General features: G+C 41.1%; 1 protein-coding gene across 1 annotated transcript in view; it reads right to left on the bottom strand.

Moving 5' to 3' along the window:
* Nucleotides 1-15,621, bottom strand: part of RAD50 (RAD50 double strand break repair protein) — an 89,506-nt gene that overhangs the window by 24,753 nt on the left and 49,132 nt on the right. Inside the window, exons 10-16 of the mRNA XM_062189198.1 lie at nt 14,927-15,109; nt 14,407-14,564; nt 12,079-12,254; nt 11,330-11,567; nt 4,133-4,322; nt 2,655-2,781; nt 2,053-2,246 (exon numbers count right to left, since the gene is read on the bottom strand). Of these exons, the coding sequence (XP_062045182.1) occupies nt 2,053-2,246; nt 2,655-2,781; nt 4,133-4,322; nt 11,330-11,567; nt 12,079-12,254; nt 14,407-14,564; nt 14,927-15,109 (1,266 nt within the window). The remainder of the gene's footprint in view (nt 1-2,052; nt 2,247-2,654; nt 2,782-4,132; nt 4,323-11,329; nt 11,568-12,078; nt 12,255-14,406; nt 14,565-14,926; nt 15,110-15,621) is intronic.

Raw genomic sequence — 15,621 nt, forward strand, 5'->3', positions numbered from 1 at the left:
TTTTTTTTTTTTTAAGATTTATTTATTTGAAAGGCAGAGTTACAGAGAGGCAAGGAGAGAGAGAGATGTCTTCTATCTGCTGGTTCATTCCCCAAATGGCTGCAATGGCCAAAGCTGAGCTGATCCGAAGCCAGGAGCCAGGAGCTTCTTTCATGTGCCCCACTTGGGTGCAGAGGCCCAAGGACTTGGGCCATCCTTTACTGCTTTCCCAGGCCATAGCAGAGAGCTGGATGGGAAGTGGAACAGCTGGGACTCAAACTGGCGCCCATTTAGGATGCTGGCACTGCAGGTGGTAGCTTTACCAGTTACACCACAACGTTGCCCCCAGTTAACTCTCTTTTAACACTGCCTCAGTAACTGATGTGACTCTTGGTGTAGGACATATCCACCTAATTATATTATCATGTGGCCTCAGGCCTGAGTTTTCATAAATTTACAGGCCCCATGCCAGCTGTGTGACCCAACTGGAAAGCTCATTCAGTCCAGGGTTCTCCTCTGCTTATGGGAATGTCAGTAAGAACATTTGTGGGGCTAGTGTTGTGCCACAGTGGGTGGAGGCCTGGAATCCCAAGTGTGTACTGGTTCATGTCCTGGCTGTTCCATCTTCTAACCAGCTTTCTGCTGATAGCCAGAGAAAAGAAGTCTAAGACGGCCCAAGTGTCTGGGTCCCTGCCATCAATATGGGCAACCTGAAGGAGGTTTCTGGCTTTGGCCTGGCCCTGCCCTGACCATTGCAGCCATCTGAGGACTGAACTGGCAGATGGAAGATCTATCTCTCCATTTCTTCCCCACTCTCTGAAACGCTGACATTCAAGTTAGTGAGTAAATGCTAAAAAAAACAAAAAACAATTGGGTCTGTAAGCTTAGACTACTAAGACTAAGGAGATATTCTACAGTAATAAAAGCATACTGGTACACTGACGCTGGTATGTCCATATCTACTGCCTTCAAGTAACAGACTTTTTTTTTACTAGTCAGAAATCCCTGTTATTTTGCCTTGTAACATCTCTACAACTTACTGATTACAATAGCTAGCATTCAAAACAATGGTTCTCGGGGCCGGCACTATGGCATAGTGGGTAAAGCCGCCTCCTGCAAGGGATGGAAGACCTCTCTATCTCTGTGTAACTCTGCCTTTCAAATAAATAAATAAATCATTAAAAAAAATGATTTTCAAGGACTTTAAGATCCGGACTTATCAACTGCATCTACAGAGGTGTGTTTTACTATACTGGAAAATGGAATGTGATGGGAAACAAACTGTATTCAGTGTCTGAAGACCTGTATGAAAATCAAGTCTGCTTATGCATGAAGTGGGGCAATTCATGACCATTTACAAATCTCAATTTCTTTTTCCATAAAAATGACCTTTAGTTATCTACCTCAACAGGGCTTCTGAGACCCTGAATGGCTAATGTCAAGGTGCTTTATAAACAGTAAAAAATTGTACAAATGCAAGGTAATACTATTTTATATAAAACTCTGATAATATGGAATCCAAAATTGCTTAACAAATAAACATTCATATTAATTGACAGATATTTGGTAACCTATTTAATGCTTAATGAGCATATTTTTATTCTGAAAACCTAGCTAAAATCGTTGTTGTTTCTGAATCTATTGATAAATTGATTCACTATGGTATTTGCTTAACCTAGACAAGGGATGGCAGACGCATTCCAGTACATGCGCAACTCAGTACCTGCTCCCAGGCCTGAGACTGTCTGCCCCGATACAGGATTTGTACCTAAAACAAACCTTCCCTACAAACAGGGATCACCACACAGAATTATCTTGCAAGTGCTTCACTATTCCAGTAACATGATGTTATACTTAGGCAAGCAGCAAGTCCTTCCACATCATGGTCAGACTCCTTTATGAAATCTTTATGAGCACAAATTCTTTTACTCAGGAAACACACAAAGAACTCTTATGGCATTTTTGCTCGACCCTCACAGTAACTGTACTTCTGGTCACTACAAGCAAAGAGCATTTCATATACTGCATTATCACTGTTCAATTTAGTAAATAACCATCAATGAATGTTCTTGCCTTTATCTCTCTGAATAAAGACTGCACTTCAGTGGACAAGTCCGCAGTCTGTTCCTCCAGTTGCTGACGACGTTGCAAATTAGTGGATATCTGAAGTTTCTCTGATTTAAGTTCATTTGCTGTACTTTTTAGGTGTTGAATCTGTTCCTGTTGGTCCTGAATGAGCTTACGATTCAATTCAATCTTACTGGAAACTGTACAGAAACATATTGACATACTGGTTAATATAAGGGTACAGAAAGCAACTAGTATCATACTTTAAGTGCTTACAGGTCTAGTAGAATTCACAAAGGCTGAGTTTCTGCAGGCCCCACCCATTGCAACCAAAGTGTGACAAGAACGCCTCCCGCCTCTCCTGGCCACTCACAGTAAAGGTCACGTGGCATGTACGAATGAAAAAGAGTAGAGCTCAGCTGGTACTCTCCCATTATTCAAAATGCAAAACCAGGAAAACACAGAGGATGCTCTTAAGAATACAGTGAATATACTGAGCTGGAAGGAACAAAGTTCCCAGCCCATGTAGCACACATAAAATTCAGTATAAAAAGCATGCAATGACAATGTCAAGATCCTTATGGGTACATGAACAAAGACTATGTTACCTGTATCTAATTTGTGCTGTTTTTCTTGTTTTTCCTGGTTTACTTGTTGAACAGTTCGATCTAAGTCTATTCCTTGTAGCTTGGCTGCTTGCTGTGCAATTTTTCTTTCAACATCTTTAAGTTCCATCTGAAGAACAAAACAAAGTCTCTTCACCTAAGAAACTTACTTCACTATTACTCAAAATATTTTTATTTTAAAGATTTATTTATTTATTTGAAAGAGTTACAGACACACACACACACACACACAAAGAGGTCTTCCATCTGCTGATTCACTCCCCAACTGGCCGCAACGGCCAGAGCTGAGCTGATCTGAAGCCAGGAGCCAGGAGCTTCCTCCAGGTCTTCCCACGCAGGTGCAGGGGCCCCAGGACTTGGGTCATGTTCTACTGCTTTCCCAGGCCACAGCATTGAGCTGGATCGGAAGTGGAGCAGCTGGGTCTTGAATCAGTGCCCACATGGGATGCCGGCACTGCAGGCAGCGGCTTCACCCACTATGCCACAGCCCCGGCCTCTCAAAATCTTTTTAGTAAAGCTGAATAAGATAAAAATAGACTAAACTTTTAGTAATCAAAATACATGATAGGAAGCTGACCAAAAATTAAAAACAAGGAGAATTGCATCTTAATTTCTATAACATATAAATTAAAAAATTGAACCTAGAGAGGTAAACTAAAAAATTGTTCTTTGAGGTTATAGGAAGTTTAGGATGGGGCACTTTATTTTTTTTCCAGAAATTTATTTAAGGGTCTGGCATGGTGGCGCATCAGGTTAAGCTATCATCTGCAAAACCCATTTGCTCTACTTCCGGTCCAACTCCCTGCTAAGGCAGCGGGGAAAGCAGCAGAAGATGGCCCAAGTCCTTGGGCCCTTATATGACAGTGCACGACCCAGATGGAGTTCTAGGATCCTGGCTTCAGCCTGGCTGAAGCCCCAGCTATTGCAGCCATTTGAGGAGTGAACCGGTAGAAGGAAGATCTCTGTCTCTCCCTCTCTCTGTAACTCTGCCTTTCAAATAACTTTTTTTAAAAAAGATTTACTTATGTAAATGAAACCATGGAGATGGAGAGACAAGGAGAGAAGGAGAGAGATTTTCCACCTGATGGTTCACTCCCCAAGTCACCAGGACAGACAGGGTTAGATGAGAAAGAAGCCAGGTGCCTGAAACTCCATCTGGGTCTCTCATGTGGGTGGCACGGCCCAAGGATTTGGGCTACCTTTCACTGCTTTCCCAAGTGTCTTATGAGGGAACTAGATTAGAAAGTGGAAAAACCAGGACATGAACCTGCACCTATATGGGATGCTAGTGTTGCTGGCAGCAGCTTAACCTGCTGTGCCACAACACAAGCCCCAAGCTGGGGAATTCTGAATGCAACTGGTCCCTAAACACTAGCTAGCTACTATTATTAACACTCTAATCGCTTTTCTTATTCAAGTCACCATGAAACAAGTTTTATTCTGATTTAAACTAAACTTACCTGGAACCTCTCCATAATTGTAACATCTGTCAGACATACTTTAGCACTTTCTTCTTCAGGCATTATTGTACCCAACAGAGTTTCCTGTTCTTCTATGTCATTTTTTAGGCGCTGTATATCTCTATTGACATTCTGTAGTTTGTTTCTTAATTCTGGTATTTCCTTCTCTTTTAAATCAACTATGCTTTGCCTTAACAGAAAACACACAATTAAAAATAATCTGATGCCACCATAATTAGACTAAAGACACGTATTTTTTTTTTACAAGAATACCATAGAAGTGACACTGAATCCCTTTCAGAGCATCACATCAGCAGCTATCTGTTATCAGTGTACCTTACTACTTATTCACCTGGGGAAGGTGGCGTGACTCAGGTTTCTCCACTGTAAATAAAGTTCCTATTTTTCTCTTTGACTTACACACTGAGACTATGTAATTATACTAATGAGTTTAGTATCTCTTGGTAGACCTTTCTTGCAATAATTACTATTTTGCTGTTTGCCAAACTGGGAGATATTCTATAGATTAATTCCTGTAAAATGATAAGGTTATACTGAGGCAAGTATTTTGGTGCAGTGGTTAAGCAACCAACTGGTATGATGGCATCTCCTACAGCAGTACGTGGCTTCAGGTCCTGGCTGAATTTCCCATTCAGCTTCCTGCTAATGCTCATCCTTGAAGGCAGCAGGTGATAATTCAAGTACCTGCAGCCCTGCCACCCACATAGGAGACTTGGATGGAATTATGGCCTCCCAACTTCACCTGCTCCAGCCCCAGCTGCTGCAGGCACTTGGAGAACGAACCAGGGGACTGAAGATCACTCATGTGTGCGCTTTCACTCTGTTGCTCTTTCAAATAAATAAAATTAAGTAAAAATCTTAAAAGTGTCAAGGTCATGAAAGACAAAGAGATTGAAGAGCTGTTACAGACTTAGGAGACTGAAGAGAAACAAAGGCAAGATACAGAAAAAGGGTATGAAAGGAAAACCTGGTAAAATTTGAATATGGTTATGATTTAGTAGCATTATATCAACGCTAATTTCCTGATTTGATAACTGTATCATGGTCACAGAAACTGTTAACATCAGGAGAAGCTGAGTGAAGGCATACCTAAATATTCTCTAGTACAGAATCATTCCAAAATATATATATATATATATTTAAATTACAGAGAGGATGGAAGGAAGCCTACCACTCAGCCAAACACTACCTACGATTAAGGTACTAAAACTGCCAGCCCATTTTACTGTTGCTACTCTACTGAATCACTGCCTCTCTGGTTCCATACTTACATTTTTGTTGACAACTCTAAAGCAATAAAATTTCCATACAGTCTTTTTCTAAAAATCAAGTTGATTTCAGAAGAATTCCAAATTCTTGTTTTAAATTAAATTAGTAAGGAAAGTTAAAGTGCTATACTAAATTAGTCTCTAATGGGAGTATTACAAAAAGCTGAAAGAAAAACCAGAAAGCTCCTATATACTATTACTAAATAATCTTTAAAAAATGTACACTATGATCAAGAAACATCAACCTGGACTGAACTGTGGCAAAAGACATAACTATTTTATATTGCAGAAATATGCAGAATTCTTATTTCACAGATACATATACTCATAAATGTCATGAAGAACTCTATGCTTATATTACTTCCTGAATATTGTGGTCATAGACCAGTAGTTGATGTGAAATCATGCTCCCTATACCTAAAAAGTGGCACAGCTAAGAAGGACCAATGACAGTCAAGCATTCGCTAACTGGCGACATCTTTGCGGAGAACTACAGGAACACATACAATCCCAGCCCTATTACTACATTTTCATATACACATAAAAAAGCCCTTCAACAATGTGGTCCAGATTTTTGTGCCTTCTTACCTGATGATTTTAAGATGCCTAAATAGATATCCTACAAAAAAGTGAAGCCCCAGAGAATGGGCTACAGAGACCAATTAGGGTTCTCTGAGCTTTTCTTCCTCTCATTTTTATGACATTTTCTTCTTTTCATAACCTTATTCTCATGGTTCACAACTGTTTTTTACTAATACTACATTCAACAAATTGTATGCATCTATGGGATAGAATGTCATGTTTGAAGCATGTATACGAAGTGAGGTGATTAAATCATGATAACAACATATTCATCACCTCATTGATCATTTTTTAAGATATTTGAAATTTATTCCCTTTTGGTTTTTTCCTTCAGAAACTCAACCTATATTTTTAAGTTTTATTTATTTTTATTTGAAAGGCAGAGCAACAGAGAAAGAGAGACTGACAGATCTTTCATCCATTGGTTCACTTTCCAAATTGCAGCAGCAGTTGGGGCTGGGCCAACCTGAAGCTAGAAACTGGACACTTAATCCAGGTCTCCCATATGGATGGCAGGTCATCATCTGCTGCATCACAGGGTGTTCATCAGCAAGACGATTCAGAAGCAGAGCTGGGACTTGTACCCAGGTAATCCATTAGGATGCAGGTATCCCAAGCAACAGCTTAACTGCTGTACCAAAACACCCAAATAAGTTTATTTACCTATTTATTTATTTATTTGAAAAGAAACAGAGACAGGTATCTTCCTTCTGCTGGTTCACCCACCTCCCTCCCCAAGTGCCCATAACAGCTAGGGCTTGGCTAGGCCAAAGTTGGCAGACTGGAACTCAACCCAGGATTCCCATGCAGATGCGTGTTACTTGCAACTTTACCTGCTGACTTCCAAAGTGAAAACTAGCAGAAAGTTGGAATAAGTAGTGGACCTTGAACTCTAATCAGCCACTCCATTCTGCGATGCACGTGTCCCAGCTGGTGTATTTTTTTAAAAAATTTATTACTGGGCCCAGCATTGTGGCATTGTAGGCTAAGTGTCTGCCTGCGGCATGGGCATCTTCTATGGGTGCTAGTTCAAGTCCCAGCTGTTCCTCTTCCGATCCAGCCCTCTGCTATTGCCTGGGAAAGCAGAAGATGGTCCAAGCTTGGGCTCCTGCACCTACATGGGAGACCCAAAAGAAGGTCCTTGTTTCTAGCTTCGGATTGGCCAAGTTCCAGCTGTTGCGGCCATTTGGGGAGTGAACCAGCAGATGGAAGATCTCTCAAATAAATACATTTTTTTAAGACTTATTTATTTGTTTATTTGAAAGGCAGAGTCAGAAAGAGATCTTCCATCTGGTTCACTCTCCAAATGGCCTTAACAGCCAGAGCTGCACCAATCTGAAGCCAGGAGCCAGGAGCCTCTTCCAGGTCTCCCACATGGATACAGGGGCCCAAGGACTCGGGCCATCTTCTACTGCTTTCCCAGGCCATAGTAGAGAGCTGGATCGGAAGTGGAGCAACCAGGACTCGAACCGGCGCCCTTATGGGATACCCGCACTGCAGGCAGTAGCTTTAACAGCTATGCCACAGTGCCGGCCCCTATTATTACTTTATTCATTTGAAAGGCAGGATTACAGAAAGAGAAGGAAAAAGAGACATCCTCCATCTGCTGGTTTATTCCCCAAATGGCCACAACAGCTGGAAAAGGGCCAGGATGAAGCCAAGAGCTTCATCCAGGTTTCCTACATGGGTAAAGGGGCCCAAGAATTTGGGTCAGCTTCCACTGCTTTCCCAGGCACATTAGCAGAGAATTGGATGGAAGTGGAGAATCTAGGACACGAACCAGCACCCAAAGAGCCTATCAGCTTTGTAGGCAGCACCTTAACTCACCATATCACACCACCAGCAGCCCCACACATGGTTGTTAACCACCATGCCAGACACCCACCCATCAATTAACCTATTTTTGGACAGTTGTCTTTTCCACCCACAGGGGGCTGGAGTTGTGGCCAGACATCTGCCCTCACTCAGCATTCCTGCCAACACCTCAGCCCACGTCCAGGGCTTCCTCTGGCCCTTTTCCAGCTTCGGGTCCTCTAACTTAACGTGGACAAGCAGAGCGGCACTGAGGGCCACTACAGAAACATGGTCATCATGCAGATTAAGGTCAGCCATAGTTACTTTGACACTCCTCCCATGAACATATGGAGTATCCTTCCTCACTGACTCTTGGCAGGCTCTGTGACTGTGACCAACAGAAAACGGGAGCAGTACCACTGTGCGTTTCTGGGCCTAAGTCTTAAGAGACTTGGAGCTTCTACTTCCTGTTTCTTGGAATTCTTGTTTTTGGGACACACTGTTTGGTAAAGCAGCCACTATGCTGATGGAAGCCCAAGAAATATGCAGAGGCCATGTGAAAAACCCCTGTTTCATAGCCCCAGCCAACAGTCAGCATCTGCCAGCTAGGGGATAAGCCACCTTGAATGTCCAGCCTAGCTGAGACTTCCAATGACTACATCCATACTTGATGGAACCACATGAAAGACACCAAGTGGGAGCCACCCTACTGAGCCAAGTCATTCCATAGGGGGGAAAAAAAAATTCTAGTCATTGTCGTTAGGCACTAAGTTTTGAGGAGGTTTGTTCCATAGCAATAACTAACTGGAATAGATAAACAGTTCTCATTCATTTAGTTATCAAAGTTGTAATACATGACGAACTGTAGAGGGTCCAATAATGGAGTGAGACATGCACAGAAAGGATACTCTGACAAGGATCCCGAAATTAACACAATGTTAATTTCTGCTATTTACAATAGATCTGTGACAGAACTAATGACACATTTCTTCCACATGTCCCTTCTACCAACTTCAAATTTTACTTTTTATTTACCTTTTTTTCAAGACGCCATCTTATTTCTCTTCTTCCTTCTCATGCTCAAACTACTGCTACTGTCTGCTTATCACACTCTGCGGCCCCCAAAGGTCTAGTTTTCCTCCTTAATGCCTGCGTTATTTATTTATTGCTGCTTAACAATGCCCTAAAACATAGAAGCTTTAAAATAAGAGCACTTATTTTCTCATAGACACATGGCCAGGAAAAGAGCCTCTGTCTTGAGGTCTCTCAGGAAGTTGCTGTCAAGCTATCAGCCTTCTAAAGGCCGACTCCTGGGAAATCTGCTTCAATACTCACTTGTCAGAAAGCGTCAGGTACAGGCCATTAGGGCCACTCCACAGGGCTGCTCAAAATATGGCAGCTGGCTTCTCCTAGATCCCAGAGTGGGTATTGAGGGCAGATGACCTCATCTTGGAAGAGAAATGCAAACCACTTCCGTTCTATGTTACTGGTTATATCAGGGGTGGGGGGTGGGGGTGCAAATGACCACAAGGCACAGATCACGGGGGATTATCTTAGAAGCTGGCTCCATAATGCTCATCCTTCTTAAACCTTTCCTTCTTTTCCTGAAATTCTTCCTTGGTTTTCCAAGACAATATACTCACCCAGTTTTTCTTGCAGAGTTTTTCTCACTCCAGCCCATTCAATATATTAACACCAGCTTAATTTTCCTAAAACACATCTTTCATTAAATCCCCTGAGGTGACTCTTCACTACCTATCAGAGACAACTTTAACTAGGCAGGAGCATCACAAAGCCCTATCTTCCCAACTTAAAGGAATCAATCCCCACAAATAATTCCCCCAACTCCCCATAATAATGCAATCACAGCAGACGTCACATTCCCCTTCCCTTAGCATCCTCTGTCCTGAGTTCTTTCTCCCCTTTCCTGCTCTTAACTGAGTCGAACCAACTTCAGAGCTTTTACATTGCCTTTCCTGCCTCAGCTGACAAGGCTTGGGATGACCGCATCCTGTGACAGTGTGCTTGGGTCTGAGTCCTGTCTGTCTCCAATCCAGCTTACTGGTAAATATGCACATAAGGAGGTGGGAGATGGCCCAAGTGCTTGGGTCCCTCTATGTGGAGAGCCTAGTAGATTGAAGATCTTTCTCTTTCTCTCTGCCTTTCAAACACAAAATAAACAATTTTTTTAAAAAACACAAAATACTTCTATGATTTTGTACTGACTTCTCTTTTCTTAGCTAATGTATTTGAACTATTTTTCTGCACTCTATTAAGCCCAACTTTCTGAATGTAAAATTCTGGCAGCTTATTTCCTTGAGGGTCATGTCTTATTGGTCTCAATAACTAGCTTTGTGCTCTCCATCTGGAAGACACCAAAGCTATCAGCACACATTCCCTAATTTCCTTTTATTTATAAATAGACCATCATTTGAATTTCTTACAGAAGTGAGAGTAAACATAAAATAACAAAAATCACCTAGGATCCATTCCTTTTAAAAGAGACAAAGACCTAAAAATAATAGTTTAAATTTGTCTTTTGGAAGAGCTCTCAGTGCTTTTTCTGCTAGGTTTACAAAGTGGTATGATAACGAAGTTCTAAATCCATGCCCTCAAGCCAAGTCTCAGGAATTATACCCACATATGACAATGCCAGCACCCTGTGCCAAGTTTAATAAACAAGGTTATTAACAAAAAGTGATTCTTTTCAGCATATAAATAACATGATACAGGGCACACTGGCTCAGAATCCTCACTTACAATTTTTAATTTTAAAGATTTATTTATTTATATATAAGGGAGAGCTAGAGAGAAGGAAAGACAAGAGAAATTTTCTACCCGCTGGTTCACTCCCCAAATGGCCTCAATGGCCAGGGATGAGTCAGGCTAAAACCAAGTCGGTGGCAGAGGCCCAAGAACTTGGGCCATCCTCTACTGCTTTTCCAAGCCATTAGCAGGGAGCTGGATATGAGTGGAGCAGCTGAGACGTGAACAAGCACACATACAGGAGGCTGGCAGAGTCGCAGGTAGCAGCTTTACCCACCACACCATAAGCCCACCCAGTTCACTTTAATATATTCATTCAGGGGCCAGCGCTGTGGCACAGTAGGTTAATCCTCTGCCTGCGGAGCCAGCATCCCATATGAGCAATGGTTCTAGTCCTGGCTGCTGTCTTCCGATCCAGCTCTCTGCTATGGCCTGGGACAGCAGTAGAAGACAGCCCAAGTGCTTGAGCTCCTGCACCCATATAGGAGACCAGGAAGAAGCACCTGGCTCCTGGCTTCAGATCGGTGAAGTTCCGGCTGTTGCGGCAATCTGGGGTGTGAACCAATGGAAGGAAGACCTCTCTGTCTCTCCCTCTCACTGTCTGTAACTCTACCTCTCAAATAAATAAACAAAAATCTTAAAAAAAAAAAAAAATCTGTTCATTCAACATAACCTTTCTGAGTACTTGCCAAATGCCAGGCAAAGGACAATACCTTTTGCAGCGTTGCTGCTACCTGCTGGTTAACAGTAGAGCCCTGCTTCTCACCTCATGGGCACAAGTCCCAGCATTTCATCACGCCGCTTTTCCTTCTTCTTTAGTTCTGATTCTGTTGACTTGAGTTTATCTGGAGCAAGCCGCAGCTTAGATTGCAAATCACTGATGACTTCTTGTAATTCAGCTTCTGTCTGAAAAACTCTCTGACAGACGGGGCAACATGACTGGTTTTCATCTGTTAGCTGAGTAATGAACTGTGAGTAAACGGCTGTGGCTCCAGCAAGCATGGCTATTTTAAGAAAACAAATAGACCTTTGGTGAAGAAAATATGAAATATCATTTTATCAACATGGTTACATCTGTTTCCATAAATAGATGCTTATTCTTCTTGCTTTATAGATATTACAAAACAAAGGTTTCCGGATATTTAAATCTTTTCCAAAAGGCATGATACATTTAGATTTGTATAAATTACTCTGGAATAACATAAAGTTTAAACTTATAGGAAACTTTCTATGTGCTAGGTACTGTTCAAAGAGTTTTGTACCCCTATCTCATTTACTCCTTCTCAAAGCAACAGGTAACAGTTGTATCCTTATTTCATAGATGATGAATCTGAAACCTGAGGAGGTTCCAATATACTGCCCAAAGTCATGACGTGAGGAAGTTTAGAGCCAAGATTCAAACTCAAGTCATTTGGTTCCACAACCAAGTTTTAACATCTCCATCCTTAAAAGTCAACTGTGAATGAAAATTCAAAAGCTTCAAAATGCCTTAATGATATAAAGCAGGTAACTTACCTCGCTGTTTTGAGGATTTTTCAATTTCTTCTTTAAGTCTGTCTAAGTCACTTTCAAAATCTTGGCTACCACAAACATCGAAAAGCTTGTCTTCATAACTGGACAACTGCTCTTCCTTTCTTTTTAGCTCATTATTTATATGATTTTTATTTTGTTCAGCTGAAGCTAGTTCCTTGCTAAAATAAAAGCAAATATAGATTATAAATTTAAAACATGAGAGGGGCCGGCGGCGCTGTGGCGCAGCGGGTTAAGGCTCTGGCCTGAAGCGCCAGCATCCCATATGGGCACCGGTTCTAATCCCAGCTGCTCCTCTTCCGATCCAGCTCTCTGCTATGGCCTGGGATAGCAGTGAAGGATGGCCCAAATCCTTGGGCCCCTGCACCCATGTGGGAGACCCAGAAGAAGCTCCTGGCTTCAGATCAGCACAGCTCCAGCCACTGTGGCCAATTGGGGAGTGAACCATCAGATGGAAGACCTCTCTCTGTGTAACTTTGACTTTCAAATAAAAATAAATCTTTAAAAAATTTAAAAAAAAAATAAAAAAATGTATTTTAAACATGAGAAATCAGACTAAATGTTTGAGCAGTCAGATACATGACAAATTCTACTAAGAAATCATTATAAGGATTTAGTGTCATGGTAACACTCTACTTCTGCCTTACTTCTCCTGTGGGACATTCATTCACCTGCCAATCCTGTTCATGGGACTAATGCTAGAAATATGTGCACAGGCAGAATTCTGCCTGGTTTCTGGGGATTCCTGCACTTAGATCTCAGGTTAAGAGCCTCATCAAGAAGATGCTTGCTGGCTATGCTGCAGGGAAGGAAGAATATTTTCCTCATTCCCCTCAGCCCTTACTCACCTGGGAAACCCCTTCCTTTGTCATCCACTTATCTCCTAATGGCTCACTCTTTCTCATTCATCAAAGATTCTGCTTACTAGTACACTTTATCTCCACCCCAACTCTTGAACATAATCCCAGGCCAACCTCAAGACTCACACATACAAGGGTTTTTTCAATATGCAGGTTATGATATAGTAGTGAGTCTTATAATCAATTTAACCCATTGTACTCATTTTAAACAATGAAAAAGAATACAGTACAATATGTAAGAATAGACGAAGTAGAAATACTGTTTTGAGACATATGTTTCAGATCAATGTTGCGTACCCACATACTTCATCATACTATCCACTGAGTAATAGCAAAATTTCAGAAAACATAACTGATGTAGATGCTTTCACCATTCTAGCCTTCACTGAATACTTCTCATGAAGGTCTCCAAAGACCTAAGTGCCAGATGAAGCCTTCCTCTTAATCTACCTCTAAAGCAGCACTGAACACTATCAACCATCTCTCTGAGAGGCAGTCTTCCCAAGGCACCCCACACACCACTCACGCAAGGCTCTCACCTGAGGCTCCCCAGGCATGTCCCGTTGTTCTGCACTTGCTCTTCTTTTTAAATAGTGGTGTTTATCGGAAGTCTAACTGTAATCTTTTCCTCTCTTTTCATAATCTTCTCAAGGTGACACAGCCATTGCTAATGAATTCAATTATCCTTTACATTATACCAATCTCCTGAACTTCAAACTCCAATGTTCTATTCTCTGACACCTCCATAAGAAAAACAAATTTAACATGGCCAAAGCCAAAACTGTCTTCTTCCTAAACAATCTATGTGGAATTTCTGGCCCTCTTGTCCAACTGCCAAATAAGGTAACATCTGAGAAAAACGACCTTTTTTTTTTGGACAGGCAGAGTGGACAGTGAGAGAGAGAATGGTCTTCCTTTTTGCTGTTGGTTCACCCTCCAATGGCTGCCACGGCTGGCGCGCTGCGGCCGGTGCACCACGCTGATCCGAAGCCAGGAGCCAGGTGCTTCTCCTGGTCTCCCATGGGGTGCAGGGCCCAAGGACTTGGGCCATCCTCCACTGCACTGCAGGGCCTTAGCAGAGAGCTTGCCTGGAAGAGGGGCAACTGGGAGAGAATCCAGCGCCCTGACCGGAACTAGAACCTGGTGTGCTGGCGCCGCAAGGCGGAGGATTAGCCCACTGAGCTGCGGCGCCGGCCAAAAATGACCATTTTTTTAATGATGGATTACTCACAGAAATTCAAAGAATTCTAAAATTGTAAACCTCTGACTTAGGCCTACAAATTTCCAAAAGACAAGAGGTGCTAGTCACTATCTTCTATTACTCTACTTATAAAATACAGAATCAAAGTCAATCAGTATGACATACAATTTCAAAAATTGATTTTAAAACACTTAAAAACGAAAGCAAGAAAAGAGATATTTCTATTACATCTCCAGTATTTCAAGTACTTACTTCAATTTGGCAAGTCTGTCTCTGGTCTGATTAATTTCTTTGGATTTACTATGAAGCCAGTCTTCAAGCTGCTTTTTGTTAGGAAAATACCCCAACAGTGAAGTTAATTCATCACTATGCCTAGATTTTATTTTTCTAATTTGTTCATCTTTGTCAGCCTGTGGGTAAAAAAAAAAAAAAAAAAAGAAAGAAAGAAAAAAAATTCAAGAATAAATCCTGGTATCTCAATTATATGAGAAATAAACTGTGGAGTAACTGAAGTTCTAGGATTAAAAAAATCAAACTATAAAAAGGTATTCAGAAAATACAGCAATGTCTGTTTGTGTATATATTTCTGTGTTAATTTTTGTAATTAATAAATAACTTATAAACTTAAAAACCTAGAGTATTAAGTTCACTTAATGTCTAAAAGATAAAAGCCATTAACAACTCAATATTTATAGCCTATCAATTCTATGAATGCAAGATAAACTATTTTAAATACCAAGCAATATAATTAGAACAAGAAGAGAAGCCATACTTTGTCTTTGGTCAGCATCTCCATTTGAGTACGTGTTGTTGTATGATGATTTAACTGCTCCATCTCCTGGTCCAGTTTACGCAGGCTCCTATCCAGGTCTGCTTTCTCATTTTGAAGGCTTATTACTTCTGTTTTAAGGGTTTCTACATTACTGTTTTTCTCAGCCTTGCTCAACTCACGTTCCTAATCAATAATTCAAACAAGGGTACAAATTTAAGAATGAGAAGTAAAATAATGGCAAAACATACCAGAAATTATGGTCAAAATATTACTGTTTGGTTATATCCAAAACAGAAAAACTATAAAGTACTATAAAGAAAAATCTATTAAAGTTACCTTACTATGTTACAATGGTAGAGAATTAATAAATAAACCTAGAATGGTCAAATAGGAATAAAAATGAGAATTTGTGCACATTAAGGAGAAACACATCTACATAGAGTGGCTTGCTAGTCAACAATTTTATTAAGTCCTCATTTACTCACTATTATTACCTGGCATGCACACACTACAAAATAGTGTGATGTGGTCCTTTCCACCTTCTCCTCACTCAGAAACAATACTCTAATCAAGTGCCACACTGACAAAAACATGCTACAACAGTGAGACAGGGAGCAAAAATGTTTACTCGAATTACGAAGTGGGGACTTGCTGATCTTCAAGATGCTTACACTTTGATAATGGAGATGTGAAGA

Source organism: Lepus europaeus, chromosome 4 (genome assembly GCF_033115175.1).
Source record: "Lepus europaeus isolate LE1 chromosome 4, mLepTim1.pri, whole genome shotgun sequence".
NCBI lineage: Eukaryota > Metazoa > Chordata > Mammalia > Lagomorpha > Leporidae > Lepus > Lepus europaeus.